The following is a 16,842-nucleotide window of genomic DNA, read 5'->3' as shown; positions in this document are numbered from 1 at the left end:
AATAAGTGTGTTAAAATTTTGTCATGTATAATTATAGTAAATAATAAAACATGCTAAAATATTGTATATTATATACATTATATACAAGACATTATATACAGGACCTCAAGAAATCATCTCTGTAGAAATGTTTCTGCTAGAATGTTTTAGGCTGCAAGTAACTGAATTCTGAAGTCAATGTAACTTCATTCATTACAACATCCATTACTTCTTGTAGCAAGAACATGGATGAAAGGTGTACAATGATTGGTTAATATCAGGGAGATTCAGGCAATGTCTGTTTTCATGTTTGACCAGTGTGATAGGTCTCTGCCTTCAGGTTCATCTCTCTTCTTTGCATGATAACAGCTGCATCTTTAAATTTCACAAACTTATTGTATAAATCACCTAAAGAGACACTTTCTCATTTTGCATTTCTTTTCATCAGAAAAGAAAACTTTTGCCAACACTTCTGCTCAATTTCAAGTAGATGTCTTCCTTCCTTTCAGTAACCAGGGTTTTATGACATGTCCATGCTGAATTAGTCACTAGCAGCAGGGACAGATTGTGATGACTGGCTTTGGCTTATCAACATTCACCTTCTGAGGATGTCAGCTTGATAATGTTGAAAAAGTGGACACCCTGAGTATATTGGAGGCTGTGGGTTTGGAAGGAAGAAAGGGGTAGAAATCTGGTTATTGATTAGGCAACCAACCCTGTTTGCCACAAGAAAGAAGTAATGCTAAAAATAGTCAGTCTTTACAAGAAATAGTTTAGCCACAGACCAGAGTCACTTTGACATGAATTCTGTGTGGAGAAGTCCCTTTATTCTGTTTACACAGATTTCTCAACGAGTAAACATGTACAGTGTTCTCTTTGAGTATTCAACAACATTATATTTGATTGTTCTTTTCAAAATGATGTATATACTGAATCAGGAATGACAAGATTTATCACTGAAATGTTAATGATTTTAATATGGTGAATTATTTAAAATCATTCTTTTAGATTAAAGTATGGCTTGTATTATCCCAATTGGAAGCCAATAAAAACACTGTTTTTTTTTCTTTTTTCTCTCTCTTACCTAGAGAAAGTTTGGAATTAAAACCTTAAAACTAAATTTTATTTTCTTTAATATAAGCATTTATGTGTCAGATTTGTCCATTGTGTGGAAAGGTTTATAATTGAAACATTCAAGGGTTATCAATGCATTTAACTTAATATCCTTATTATCTTAATTTCCTTTTTCCCAATTTGAGTTTTCTTTGAAAGTACTTTAAATAATATTATTACTTTTAATGTTTTTTATTCAATATTTGGTTTACTTTTATCGCCATGTAAACATTGCAGTATAGAAACCTGTTCTTCATCTGCTGTAACAAATCACTGTTTTGTTTTGTTTACCATGGACTTTGGGGACCTTCCATCAGTTTGTAGGAGGAAAAGTCAGTTTTCTGAACCCAGTGCATGAGAACTAGAAACAATCATTTGAAAAGTATGCATTTTGTGCTTAAGTTGCTATAAAATTGTGAAATTACACCTATGAAAGATTTATGTGCACCAGAACTTGACACCTTCCACACCTTTCAGAAAAATTATGCTTCCTCTTTCTTCCTGTGAGAAGCAAGTTCTCATGTTCACCAGAGGCTCAAAGCTGAGCTTTTCAACTTTGATTTAAAAAGATGGTTAAGACAGGCAGCCATTGCCATGTGAGAGTTGCCAGAATGTTTTACTTTATTTAATCATATGCTAGATACTCCAGTATTTAGACATTGAGATTATAACTCACTGCAAAGGGAAGCAAAGGTAAATGAATTAGGGTTAGAGATGTAGTTCACTAATAGAGGGCTTGCCCCACATGTGCAAACCTCTAGATTTGATCCCCAGTACCATCTCTCCCCTTTTCCCCACACAAAAGTAAATGGATTGAATAAATGCTTTTGAAACAAAAACGTGTCTATAGAAAGAACTGTATTCAGCAGGGTGAGCCTGTAACATTATGGATTGTAACCTATTAATGTTCTTACTCTAGATTACAAGATGAGCAAAAGGGCCACTCTCTCCTTTCACTACCTATTCTAGGACAGAGGTTTGAATTCTGTGAAATTAACTAACTGCTGGTACCTTTATATTAACTCCATAGATGTACACATTAATAGGAAGAAAAAAGGTGCTGGGATCACCTTGCTGCATATTTGATGGTGAAGTGTGGCTCTCAATTGTCAGGCAACCTTAATCACCCGTAGCCCCATCATTTTATGAAACCCATTCCCCATCTGGACCTCATAAAGTCTTAATGGAGCCAAAGAGAACAACTCCTCCATTCTAGATACTAGGTCCTGGAACAGATGCAGACCCCTGGAGAAAATGAAAGAAAACGCCTTGCTTTTTCCATCCCGCCCCGAGTTCTCCTTTTGTGTCTGCAGGATTGAAGGTGTGAAAATAACCCCATATCTAGCCCCTGTTTTCAGGCAGGGCAGTCACCTCTCTGTAAAGGCTATTGAAGCATTTTAGAATTTCCTCAGAAAGGAACTAGGAGGAGGATCTTTGAAAGTAGGGGAGCCGAAAGGGGCAGGAGGAATTGGGGGAACCTCCTTACACACACCTCCCACAGGGTGCAGACCATCCCCGCCTGGGTCTCTGAGGTCCAAAGCACGCCCACAAAGGCCGGGCGCCCTGGCTTCTCCGCGCCAGGAGAAGCGGGGCGGGCTGCTGCTGCGCTGCAGCGGGCCTGGGGCCAGGGCCGGGTGAGGTGGAGGTGGGGGTGGGCGAGGAGGAGCGCCCACGTCACGTGCGCGCGCAGGGACCGCAATAAATGCCCGGGAGCGCGAGGGAGCGGCGGAAGCGCTTGGCGCCTGGCTCTGCGCGCCGAGACTGCACCCGGCAGGAGCGCGAGGTCGCTGCCGAGCCCTGCTGGTGTCCCCGCCCCTTGCTCCTGCAGATAATGCTCAGAGACGCTCCGGCGCCCACCCTGGCAAGCTAAAGAGGCAGCTCTTTCCGCCCCAACCTCTTGGTCTAACTTTGGAGCGCTTTGCCTGCTACTTCTTCCAGGTTTGAAAGGAACCGAGGAGTCAGAGGCTCGCGATCCCCTGCAGTCAGCGCCCTCCTTACTCAGGGACGCGCTGTGCCCGGGTCCTTCCCGGACAGGGCTGTGTGTTTGCGTTGGAGTGTGAAGACTGGAGGCGGCTGCGGAGGCCGACCGTCCTGCTGGACTCATATCTCCTAGGGAACTTCACACTGGAGAGGTAAGGGCGTTTCTAAAACGCATCGTTCACTGGTCACGCTGCCACCTTTTCCTACCTCCCCTTTTCTTTTTAACTCTAAGAATAGTAAAAAGCCAATTTGTAGAGAATTGTACAGTATGGAGGGTAGGTGGGCTACCGAGAGAGCAGTGACTGTGGCGATGAGCGGGATCTTGTTCTTGTAAGTCACTTTGTTGGTTTCACCTCTCCTGGCGCGCGCTCTTCATTGGGTTAAGCGTGTGCCTGTGGTGTAAGGAGGAAAAACTCCAAAGTTGCTGGCTCTCTTCGAGGTACAGGTTAGGCACAAACCTTCCAAGAAAAAGTGATCGAGTTCTTGACCTAGTGCGTAGATAAGACTTTCCCAGGTGACTCGAACCATTCATTGGGTCCTCTCTGTGTATCCATGGGTACAAGTATGAATAGCATGTAATACTTCTTTAAAACATTCACCCTCAATTTCAGAATGTAATGGACATTATAAATGCCTTTTAACAAGAACACAGGCATCAAATAATGGCTTAAATTAAAAAAAAAAAAAAACTTTAAAAGTGAAACATTGAACCTCCAGATGGAAATAAACACCCTAGGTAGATACTACCTTTTTCAGGTTGTATGTAATGTATAGCCATTTAAAGTCTTGTAATTCAGAATTTTTTTTTTCAAGCTTGGACTCTCCTGAACTACTTTTCCCATTTGTTTTTGGCCTCATGGTTATCTTGGAAAATATAATTATCTATTTTGTGGAAACGGTGCATTGTTTAAAGTACTTACTCTGGAAGAAAAAAAATGAATTGGAGATAATTAATTTCAGAATGTAGATAATCAATTTAAGAAGGTGCAGGTTTTATATAGACAAACTGGCACATTCCCTTTATAACTACTGTTTTGCTTTTGTTAATAGAATATTTATATCTGTTGGTACATTCATCTTAATCACGTGACATGTCGTTATAGCCAAAAGGAGTGGAAGAGCCTGTCTTGGAGATTTTCCCGGGGAAATCCTGAGGTCATTCATTATGAAGTGTACCGTGCAGGAGTGGCTGAGAGTAACCACAGTGCTATTCATGGCTAGAGCAATTCCAGCCATGGTGGTTCCTAATGCCACTTTGTTGGAGAAACTGTTGGAAAAATACATGGATGAGGATGGTGAGTGGTGGACAGCCAAGCAAAGAGGCAAAAGGGCCATCACAGACAATGACATGCAGAGTATCTTGGACCTTCATAATAAATTACGAAGTCAGGTGTACCCAACAGCTTCAAATATGGAGTATATGGTAAGGACATTTTTCAAGTGGTATTTACAAAAGAAATGTTTATTGATGCTTTCAGCCCCCATGGTTAGATTCCTTCATGCTTTAATATTTCACCATTTGTCCTGTATGAAATAAAAAAGCTTTTTTTCAAGGATATCTTCCTCTGCACATTCTTTTATTAGTGTTCCCCTTGTTTCTAAGAGCTCTTTGAATGTTGAGAATTAACTACCTTCACATTCATTATTCCTACTTAGTGTTCCAAATTCTACTCTTACGGTAGGAAAGTTTCTATACTGCTGAACGGCAGGTGCATTGGCTTTTAAATGACTTAATAGAATAATGACATCCTAATACTTGATAGAATCTTTATGTATGGTGGTCTGGAAAGTTCAGAGATGATGAATTTGAAGAAGCTTTCTGGATATATATTGCATATATATGCAATATATACACACATATACACACACATATATACAATATGTACTACATATTGTGTATACAAGTTTCTAATGGGCCTTTGCCTCTTACACATATACAAATGACATTGTAAAGGAAATATTTCTGTGGTTGCTTTATATGTTATTGTGCTTTGGCAATGACTTTCTCCTTCCCTGAATTCATTATTTATGAACTTTGAAGTACAAAAAACAAGATAGGGCAAAATATTAAATAAAAATATCCACCTTATCCTTGATAACCTTATATTTACTCAGCATAAATTAACAAGTTTGGGATATTAAATTATTTCTGTAAGGCTATTAGTATACCCTCCATATTTAGAAATCTTCAAAAATTCATAATAGGCCATGGATTATCTATGCACTAGTAAAGCCTGATAAAACTAGTAGTTGTGACACCAAAGATTAATTAGTGAACATCAGAAATAATAATTCATAATAGGCCATGAATTACCTATGCACTAGTAAAGCCTGATAAAACTAGTAGTTGTGACACCAAAGATTAATTAGTGAACCTCAGAAATAATATTTCTCCTTTGGTTACATTGTAGGGTGCAGTTATTTTTAATGCATTCTGGTTTTTCCTTTTTTCTACATTTACAGTAGTTGTCTTGGGTATTCTTCAGTTAGATAACTTTCAAGAAATATGGAAGTCTAAGTTTCCATTACCCATTACAAATTATTACATTATATTGTTCTGATTTTTACTGGACCCAATATTTTACCCCAAAGAAGGTAGGTAGTACTCAAGAGAGCTTGAGAACTGGAGGCAAGGAATCAGGCTGTCTGGGTTTAAATTTTGGCACTGACCCCCACTAGTTGTGTGACATTGGGTAGTTTTTCTGTACTTCACTTTCCTTTTATCTGCTGCATGTACTCATCTTAGAGGGTTGTGAAGATTAAGTGAGATAGATAACCTGTGCAATGTTTAGCTCATTAGCTGGTGTATCGCAAGATCTCAGTAAGTATTCCTATGACATATATAACTAAATTTATTTCTTCCTCATGCTTAAAAATATCTACAGAAATCATTAACTCTTGACAAAATTCAGTAATGTCTTGTGTATCTTAAAGTGTGTGTGTAGTGAAAAATAGTTTGACTTCTTCATCTACCAACCTTCAAACACAGCCAGTTATGGAACATTTCCAAGTAGGCCACTATATGCTTATTCCATGTGGCTAGGTATTCAGTTGCTTTTTCTTTAAAATAAGGAAGAACTTTGGCATTCAAACCCACAAAAGGAAATCTGAAAATATTTGAGTGTGATTTAAGGATATGTATGGAAATCATGAAAGAAAAGTTCTGTAATTCCTTTTCATGTCTGAATTCCAAAAAAAATAACTGCCTATTGTATGATGTCTGTTCTGGGATGTTTATATGAGTTTCTTTTTAGTTTCATTGGTTTTATTCTGTTTTGAAATGTAGATTCAGAAACCAGCCAGGGTTTATGTTGTGTTGCCCTTAGATACTATTACCACTGGAACTCTGTCTTGGCCTTTAACCAGGCTTCAGAGGAGTTCAGAACCTCATTGTGATATTGGAATACAGGTTTTTTAAAAAATACACTTTCAAGGGGAAGTTTAAAAAATATTACTTGTTGGAAATACTGTTGATTTATATATTTTATGATGGTATAAATACAGATGTTGATCAATCTCCTAAAATACAATTTATTCAAATCATTTTGGGGAATGTGTTTATTCTGAGAAAACAAAATTAAAAACTGTCTGAAGGGCTGTTTTCATAAAATCTGCAATGTCCTGTGATAGAGGCCACCATTTTGGCCATGTATACCATGTATGTCATTTCTTATTACATGTTTGAATAACCAGTTACCTTATTTACAATTGGTGCTTATTTTAGTCCAGTGGTAGCCAAGCCACATCCACACTTATTAACATCACATCCCCACCCTACTCTTATCCACATTTAACTTGGAGGGTTAAACATTGACCCTGGAAGGATGAATCTTCCCTTGCAGAACTTATAGGTTGATTGAGAAGAAAGAGTAGAAATATCTGAAACCTTTGTAGTAAGCGAGGACACAGCATTCTTTGTTTATGGGCAATGCCAGGGGAACAGGGAAAGTTCTAACTGTGAGAGTTAGGATGCGAGTTGTTTGCTGTTTCTTGAAGGTGGTCAGCACCAGGAATCGTAGAAGAGATTGGAGGATAAAGGTCAGTGAGAGGAAGAGGAGCAGACACATGCAAGGTGGCAGGGATTGTCAGGCCGATTATCAGGCACTAGAAGCAGATTGGGCTGATGGACCCACACATGTGGCAGATAGGAAGGGGAGAGAGGAGTAATTGATGACAGGAACCAGTAATCCTGAAGGGAGAGTTTCTATATTTAATTTAGGGCAAATGGAGAAGTAGAAGCCTTTTCATCATTAAAGGAAGCTCTTGCTGAAGATACAATGGATTTTGAAGGAAAAAATCCTGTCTTTGGAATTGGATAGGGTCACATTTTGTCTCAGCCGCTTACTGGTATTAACTCTGATGGTTGGTAACCATTTTGGTTATTGTTTCTTTCATTGGTCAAATTGGTGAAAAAAATGAAAAGCCCACAGGTTGTAGTGAGAGGAAATATTTGAGTCCGTTGAACAGATCTGCTTTCTTCAAGCCTTCCCGTCCGTGAGCTGTGAGACCCCATTGTTTGGCTTAATTCCTATGTCCTTGTTTCTTGCTCATCCTTAAAATTTCTTTGCCAAGATTTTGTTTTTGTCTTCCTTCTACAGGGCCTTTTCTCCTCCTTGATTTTAAATACACTCTGATATTCATGGCTTCATGTTCCATGTCTCTGTCTGACCGCTCTCTGTGCACAGCTTTCTCATACTTCCTCCAGTCCATTGCATCATTTCCATGTGATATTTTTCCACAAAAATTTCAAGCAAAGGATGTCTGAAAAGGAAACTAACTACCTTTTCTTTCCCTTTACCCTCATTTGCCCACCTGCATGCCTTCCTGGCATCTTTCTCAGTGAGTGTCACTGATGTCCATTCAGGCCTAAGAGAGAGACTAATGAACAAGCAGGTAATTGGCCACATCCTCAAGTCCCGCCACCTCTTTCCACACACAAACACAAATCCCAACTATTGCCATATCAGTAGAGTTTGTCTCAGAATCTCTTCTTTTTCTTCCTCTTATTTCATTTGCTCATTGCCTCACATCTACATGGGCAGACTATACCAATCAGTTCCTACTTTATTTCTAATTTAGTCCACCCTCCTCGCTTTTACGGAAGTTGACTTTTTTCTTAAATGAACCTGAACTGATCACTCGGCTGCACTAAAGTTCTGTTGACACCTGAGCAACTCACAAGTTCATGTGCAGTCCAGTCTGCCCCATAACCCTCACCTTCCTTTACCTGTGTCCACATCGAGCTACTCACTGTTCTTAATGATGATCATGTTTCCTCATACTTCTGTCATTTGGTGTCATTCTGCTCATTCTGTGTCCTTGGGGCCTGAAGCACCTATACTCTGTGTCCTTCTAGCAAACTCCTCTTTCCCCCTCAAGACTAAGCTCAAACATTGTCTTTCCTATGAAGTTTTCTCTGGTGTAGTTATTCCTACCCTGTTCCTAAAGTACTTCATTGTAGCCTGTTTATAGTATTAAAGTTTTGTTGCAATAAAATATTTGCATCTCTTTTTTTCCTTTCCTAGAACATTAAGGATCATATCTTATTTATCTTTAGTATGTAGTGCTTGGTGCATAGAAGAGGTACTCATTAAGTGTTAAGTGAATATTATTGAATGTTCAGTAAATATGTGTTGAATAAAGGGATGGATAAAGAACAGATAAGATTATATATGATGTACCTATGGAGGTCAGGTATAAGAATTAAAATTATTATAAAAATAATAAAAATTCTAGAAGAAAGAATATCACCAGCACCAGAGGCATTGAATGGAAAATTAGAAACAACTTGAGAGGAAGGCATAAATACTTCAGATAATTCAGAACAAAAAAAATTTTTTTCAAATACTCAAGGAGTGCTAAAAATGATCAAGTGTCCTGGAACTTACATAGTAAAATGTAGTAATGGGTATTTACATCTTGTTAACGTTTTTAATATGTGGTCTCTTAAATCATTATATAGATCAACTAGAATCTAATATCATTTACTATTATACAAAGTGTAGCTATGTCTAGATTGTGCTTCAGCAACCAAGCGCTTGACCTAAGAAGGACACATTGCCCAATTATATAAATCATTTCCCGCTATTACTACTGTTTCCATGTCTTCCTGAAACCTGTTGGCAGCCATCAAGGAGGGCCGATGGCTGGGCATATTTACTTTCCCCTCACATGTGGGTGAGGATATGGGCAGAAGCTTGGCAGGACTTTATTCCAAATGTGAACAAAATACCACTGAAGGCCTCTCTTTTTACTAAGCAACCAGAGGCTATGAACCCAGTGGTACTTGTAATCTGCAATGTGTGAAGAGGTAAACAGTGGCCTGGTTCCAGTGTGTGTCCCTTGCATTCTTTCTAAGGCCACGCTTAAAATTGGAAATTGAGTTTTTCCTTATGTGTTTCAGTACATACATAATTCTAGAAACTCAACACGGGACAACCTCGTTTGTTGAACAAGGTGTTGCTAATCTGGGTTGTGCAAAGGATGTGCAAAAATATTTAGCTTGTGGGTTGCTGTTTGCTATCATAAATCTCTTATTTGCCCTCAGTGACATATATCTAAAATAAATGCAGATGATTACGTGATGACTTTAGACTCATTGATCCATAGCTTGGTGTTTACACATTTCTTATTCTAAAAGTGTCCAGAGTTTATCACAATTAAGGTTTCATTGTAATGGTTTCCTGTGAATAGTGCTTGTCCGGTTATTTTCAAAAATTAAATATTTTTAACTTTGTGCAATATCTACATGCACTTAAAGATACATGAAATCTCTTATGGTTCATAGAATATCATAATTATTTCAAGTTACTAGAATTTCTTTATTCTAAAATTAAAATAGCTTATTTAATTGGCCTAAAGTGTTACTTCACTTTAGTAGTAGTGCTTAGAAATAACAAAGTTAGTTTTGGTCTTTATAAAATTTTAAAGTTTATGAAAACTGAATTTTTAAAACTTCAATTTTCTTCTTTTGGAACTTGCACTGTAGAGAATAGTGCTTTTAGAAATAAAGTGATTTTATAGCCCAGTTCTACTGAACTTTATAACTGTACAGTAACTCCTTGGAGTTCTGGGAGTTACTAAATATAAGCAAGGTAGGGCTTTAGACAGGTAAGACATGGTCTGGAGTTTCAATGGAATAGTCAGAGCTAGAAGAATGTCACAAGATTTTGCAATTGTAGTATATTCATTCCTTTGTTTAACGTATGTTGGAATTTCCCCTGTACTGTTTGGGGCTCAGTACTGAACACAGCAAACATTGTTCCTAGCAAGGACTTAGATGTGAAGGCCCTGAATATCCAGACTCAGCAAGTAGGACCATGTGGCTGACAGAGAGAGCTGGGGAAGTGTAGCAAATGAGATTGGAGAACTAATTGGGGAGGGAAGATAATAGGTCATTATAGAGATTCTCACTTTCAGTGACTAAAAAAATTTTGAGCATTTGAATAGAGGAGGAGCTAATCTTCTGCTTACTCAGGACTGTTCTAGATTTGTTGAAAAATCATCCTTAGGTGGTGAACAGAGGGGCAATGATGTGGGCAGAGACCGACTGCAGTAATCACAGTGATGGTGGCTGGGACTGTGGTGGCAGCTGTGAAGGTGTTGAAAAGTGGCAAGAGTGTGAACGTAAACGTCTTTGTAATCATAACATCGATCCTAAAAAATTCAAGGAAGCCTTGTTGCAAGACTGTGCGATTGACTTTGCTGCTAGTAAGTTGGGATTTTCTGCATGTAGTACATGATCTAAATCTATCTGTGCCTAGGCTTCAGGAGTTTGAAAACTGAGGGCATTATTCACCCCGGTTTAAATATTGATGGGGAAGTTTCTGGATCCTTCAACTTGAGGGACTTCCAGAGTAATTACAGAGATTCCAGACATCACCAGTTGCTTGGTACCCATGTTATCAGCAGCATCCTAAAAGATTAAAGGTGGTAGAAATCAAACTCTGCCTTCTAACTTCCCTGAAAAGAGATGCCTGCTGTTTTCCTAATTTATCTCCTCCCCAATCCCTTAACCCAGCCATTTACAGTACTCTCTGAATAACAGAAGATGAGAACATTAGCATGAGATGTAGAACAGGACAACAGCCCCGTTCTTGTCCAGATCCCCACTGTACAATCATGGGGTGTGATGTTTTATTTCAGTTTTGAGGGTGCACAGAGAGATGTTGGATGTGAGATGTGACAGTGCAGTTTTTGCCTGAGAAACTGGAAGCATTAGAGATGCTCTTTTCTAAAATGGGAAGGAAGATACCAGCTTTGGGCAGAGAAAGCTGGAGCTCAGTTTTGGACATTAAACTTGAGATTCAGCTTAGATATCCAAGTGAATTTGTCAAATATGCAATTGGACATATGACAATTATATTTATATGGACCATTTTCAGTCATAAAGTTAAACTTTATAAGCACTTAGGTGTTAAAGTCAGGAGGAGAGATGAGAATTTGAAGTGAATAAATATAGACTGAGATGTTCAAGAAGTGAGCCCCTGACACCCTTTTAAAGTGTAGAACTGGAGAAGGTGAGGAGGAACTGCAAAGTGAATGGAGAATTAGAAAGAAAATCAGGGAACATGATGATTTTGAAGCCAAATGAAGAAAGGTAGGAAGGATATCAATTCCAGCTAATGCTGCCTATAAAATTCAAGTAAAATGTGACTATGACAATTTTATAAGATATTCCACAACATGGAAGCCATTGAAGATTTGATAAAATAGTTTGAGTATAGTCATAATGGTCCAAGAGTAGTTCATAGAAGAAACAGACAGGGGAAATCATCAGGCTTGTTCCCTCATTTTTGCATCAAACATGCAGCATCTCCTGTGGTCCAGGTGTTATTCATATTCTTTTCTAACAAATTTTTCAACTTAATTTTAGAAGAGATAATTCAGTTAGGGAACAGATCTCAAATTTAATGGCAGTTATATGAAAATTCAATTTCCTGGTGTGATTTTTTAATTTTGTTATCTTCACTGAATGTTTTTATGAAAAATGAAAATATTTATTGGTAGCTATATATAATCACAGTTAAGAGTGATAATTCAGGAACATTTGTTCTTTGCCATTCAGGTCGAATTCTCTGTTATTCCTTTTAGGAATTCATACAACCAAATAATTGTACATGGTTTAAGTGTCTGTTGAGGACATTACAATACCATGGCTAAGGAACTCTTTCCATATTTTCCTGAATTTTTGTTACCTTTATAATTTTAAAGAGGAGTTTGTAATAGATTAAGCAATTTAGTTGTATTGGAAATTTGTGTTTCAGAAAATGCATTTAGTTCAATAGATATTGACTGAGCATTTATGTGCCAGGCACTGTACTTGATTCTGGGAAATACATTAATGTAAGAAAAGTTCATCAAGTTATGAAAAGAAGCAGAGTGAGATGATAAAGAATGATAGCTATGAAACTAATCCTATCGTATAGTAGGGGAAGGTTTTTCTGAGTTGCTGGCTTTTGAAATGAGAGCTGAATTACAAGGAGCCATCTAAGCAGAGATACACAGACTATCATTCTAGGCAGAAGAAATACCAAGCACAAAGTTTTTAAGTCATCTTTTGGAGCTTCACAAAGATGGTCTTTGTGACTGTATGTTCTTCAGTAACAGGGGAAGTGAAAATGAAGTAGATATACAGGCATGGACCAGAGACCTTTTGGGTCTTGCTGGATTTTATTCCTAGTTATTGAAAGCCATTGGACGGTTTCTTTTTAGGAACTGATGTGACCTTATTGCCAGTGTCAATCTCTGGCAGCCCTCCAGAGTGTAATCTGAAAGAGGGCCAAGGCTGAAAGCAGAGAGCTGAGTTAGGAATCCATCACTACATTCTAGGTAAAAGACAATGGTGATTTAGACCATTGGTGACTGATAAAGATGGAGAGAGGCCTGTGCTTTTGGTGAATGTTTTGGCAATATTGCTGGTAGTTTTGTTGATTGCTTTAAAATAAATGGTTAAGTATAAGGAAGAAAGTAGAATGTTCTGAGGTTGTAAAAGCCCCTTTGTGGATAGTTGAAGCATTTGATGAAACAGGAGGAGAAACAGCAGGAGAAGGTGAAGGTGGAATCAGGAGTTTCATTTTGGCTAAGTTTAGTTTGAGGTTCTTTGACATCCTCAGTGCATTTAACTGTCAGTGAAGAAGGAAAAATAATTGAGATAATAATATTATTAGGAACTATCTGAACTAAATTTGTTGAACAACATTATTCAAGGAGAGGACTTATTTACAGGGGTCGGATGCCTTAGATGGAGCCCAGGAGCATATTACTGGGTAAAGGTCCAGCAGAAAGGAAAAGTCAACAAAGAAGTTGGGAACAAGTGTCCAGCAAGCTTGGTGGGGAAGACAGGATAGGCTGGTGTCTCAAAAGCCAGGAGAAGAGATATTGACATGAAGAGGTCACTTTTTTCAGTATTGTTGAAAAAGCTGCAAGAGTTGAAAAGTTGGTAATGGTTTTGTCAGTATGGAGGCCGTTGGTAACCTTCTTAGGAGGAATTTCAAGGATGAAGTGTGCCCAGAAGCCCTAGTGAAGAGTTAAAGAGAGAATGGAGGATGGTCAAGTGAAGTAACTTACCTGTTCAAGATGGCCCTTGGTGTGAGAGGGAGAAAATAGAACTACAAAATCAGTTCATTTATTCCAACAGGAAAGGCCGAGGCTTTTGGCACTAAAGCAGGTAGCTTGCTGTGTTTGATAAAGAAAAGGGAATTTTGATGTGAATGCTTTTATTACCTCCAGTGAACTACAAAGCAAAATCATCAGCTGGGATTGAGTGGGCAGGAAAGAAGGAAGAAGGGGGTCTAAGGATAGGACTGTTATCACTATTATGAAATAGTGATTATCGTGGTTCTGTGTAAGGGTACTTGCTGAATCAGATGTGTGGGAGTTGTTGAGGTACTTCAAGTTCACTTTTCTCTCAATACTTTAAAAAGTTCAAAAGTCAGCTAGGTATGGGAGAAGTTCACTAGTATGTCATGATGTTACCAAAATAAATCAGAGAAATGGTAAATAATGTTGCCTTCTCTGGTTTACTGTTGGTCATCCCACTTTATCCAGCCACCGCCTGTGGTATCACCATTTGCTGGACTGGGCAAGAAAGAGATGATTAAAGTCATGATAGTAGGGGATTCATTTTTTAAATATCTGGATATTACACAGTACAGATCAGAACATAGAACAGATAGTGTATTTGAGGTTTACATTGAAAACTGAATGCTAAATATAAATATTTGTATAGAAACTCTAAAAAGGAAATTAGGTACCATTGACCCAACTATGTAACTTGCATTCATGGGTCACTAACTGGCCAAAGATAAGAACCTAACACTGTGAATCTTACTGGTTTTATTTTCTTTCAATTAGTTAATAGAATCAAGAAGGTGTTATTATGTCAACTACTCACATATAACTTATTGGGGGAAAGACAACAGATAGCCTGTATTGGCAGCTCATCAGCCTCAGAGGCAAAATACGAAAACCAACACAATCTCTTTTGCAGACTGTGCATGCTTTATATTTTAAGCTTTTAGCCAACACATATTTTGAAATCAGTTATAGGATATGAAGGATAGAAAGTGTTTTTCATGAACAACAAGGTATGGTTTGTGGGATAGAAATAAGGGGTACCTGATTCTCATCTTCAAATTTTAATGTGCATAGAATTCCCTGGGAATCTTGTTAAAATGCAGATTTATGATCTAGTAGGTCTGGGGTGGATCCTGATATCCTACATTCCTAATAAGCCTCCAGGTGATACAGTAGCTGCTGTCCTGGGATCCCCACTTAAAGTAGAAAGAAGTCTTTCCACCTCCTGCAGGAAACAAGTTTTAAAATGAATGAATAACTGACTCCAGAATTCCGCTTCTTTAATTTTCCCTTCTTAATGATTACCTTCTCCTTCTCCCTTTTTATAAGATAGCAAGTGTAGAAGAGGCAGGAGAAGAGAAGCCCCCTTCACTCCCTTGTACATACTTAGACTTCAGAGATGAAGAGGCTTGGACAATATGATTCTCCAAGGCCTACTTTTTAGATCCATCTAATTGGAAAAGGAGTGGAAAATGAAATATCAAAATTAGGTAATGACCCAGTTCTGCTGGATAGTGAAAGTGCTGCCAGTGACAGGAGACATTTCAAAGGCATATGAGTGAGAAGGGAGGAGGGAGAATTTCAGAGTGGGCAGGTGTGAATGGAGTGGAAACTAGAAAATAGGATAATCAGCTATTAGGCAAGACCTTCCATGAACACAGGGTTACTGTTATGAGCTGTCCCTTGTATGTTGCAAACCCAATGATAAAGAGTAGCCACCCAAAGGCCAGCATGATAATGCATTGGGGTGGCTCTTGAATGAAGATGGAATAAGCACATTAGAACTTATCTGCAGAGAAAAAACCATGAGGTCTCTCATGCTGAGATTTTTGTGAACAGAATAAAATAGGAACAATAAAAAGCTGTGCTATCACATGGGGACATCTTTGTTCTCATTCCATATGCCTTGGGGTTTTGATGCCAGTCTAATCTTGCCAAGCTCACTCATCTCTGTAGATTCTTTCTCTCTAAGGAATTTCTACTTTTCCTCATAATCAGCTTTTGAATAAACCTTCCCTCCAAAGTCAGATACTGGCCCCACCCCAGTTCTGGCTTCCATAACCTCTTAGACATGCCTCTGCCTCTTCCCTATACATCCCTGTGTGTGTCTCTCTCTCTGTCCTTGCATTCCTTTGTGGTTAAAGGCTGTGCTGTGGTAATCTTTATAGTCCCTAGCTGAGCAGCTCACAGGTGCTCTAAGCTCAGTTTATGCTAGTTGGAAGGAGAAACAATGTGATGACCAGATTTTCAACATTTTCAAGTAGACTGAATGCAAAGGATTTGATTCTGTTTTGACAAGTTAGTTCCGTTAGGAAATTTCAAAGGCATTCTTCCCAGTGAAGTATAGAGCTTATGTTTTACTTAATTTTCCATTTTTAAGTGCGGCAGCTTTTTGATTAGGGGGAAAAACTTCCTTAATGAGCATGACAGGTTTTTAAATCATCATGGATTTTGGTGACTTTCAGAGTTATATGGGGTCACTGACATCTCCGTCATGTGATATGGGATGGCCAGAACCTCCCTGAAGGCAGGGAGGGGATCTTCTTGGAGATAGAATGACCACAGTGCCAGGATTTTGATGAGAATTGTCTTCAAAATATGAATCTCCATGTGGTAAGAAGAAAACATTAATATTCTATAAACTGCATAGACATAACAAATTCAAAATGAAGGGGAGGTGTATTAGAAAAGGTATATTTTGAAATGGTATTTGGAATAGGATATAGTCATTGTGTGGCAGGGACTATGGTAGGGAGCATTTGGATGGTTAGAACATTATAAGTTATTGATAGGGAAACATGAGTGCAGCTTTGAAGGGGAGCATGTGGCTGATGTGATCTGTGTGAACTGATCTGGGCCTTTATTTTGGAGCTATTTGAGGGCATTTTCCCCCAAATGATGGAGAAGCCTGTTCTATTGAGGGTTAATCATGGCATACTTGAGCAACATACTACTATTAATTTTTTTCTCTGCCTACCTATAAAGAAACATTTCATTGGAGGTAATTTGGCACCATTTAGTTTGTTTTTTGTAAGTTATTGTTTCAAAATTTGGGGTTTATTAATATTTAAAAAAATATTTGTCTTAGTATATCTAGTATATATAGATACATTTATATGTATATGTATATATACATATATGCATGTATGTATACATGTATATGTATTTACTATTGGTATCACCTGAACTCTA

The 16,842-nt window shown here is 38.2% G+C and overlaps 1 protein-coding gene across 1 annotated transcript in view; it reads left to right on the top strand.

Moving 5' to 3' along the window:
• The first annotated feature begins 2,916 nt into the window (after positions 1–2,916).
• Crispld1 (cysteine rich secretory protein LCCL domain containing 1) overlaps positions 2,917–16,842 on the top strand; it is a 44,618-nt gene continuing 30,692 nt past the window's right edge. Inside the window, exons 1-2 of the mRNA XM_047562991.1 lie at positions 2,917–3,224; positions 4,176–4,495. Of these exons, the coding sequence (XP_047418947.1) occupies positions 4,238–4,495 (258 nt within the window). The 5' untranslated portion in view covers positions 2,917–3,224; positions 4,176–4,237. The remainder of the gene's footprint in view (positions 3,225–4,175; positions 4,496–16,842) is intronic.

Source organism: Sciurus carolinensis, chromosome 1 (genome assembly GCF_902686445.1).
Source record: "Sciurus carolinensis chromosome 1, mSciCar1.2, whole genome shotgun sequence".
NCBI classification, from domain to species: Eukaryota; Metazoa; Chordata; class Mammalia; order Rodentia; family Sciuridae; genus Sciurus; species Sciurus carolinensis.
The sequence above is the reverse complement of the archived record's forward strand: the minus strand, read 5'-3'. Positions and strand labels throughout refer to the sequence as shown.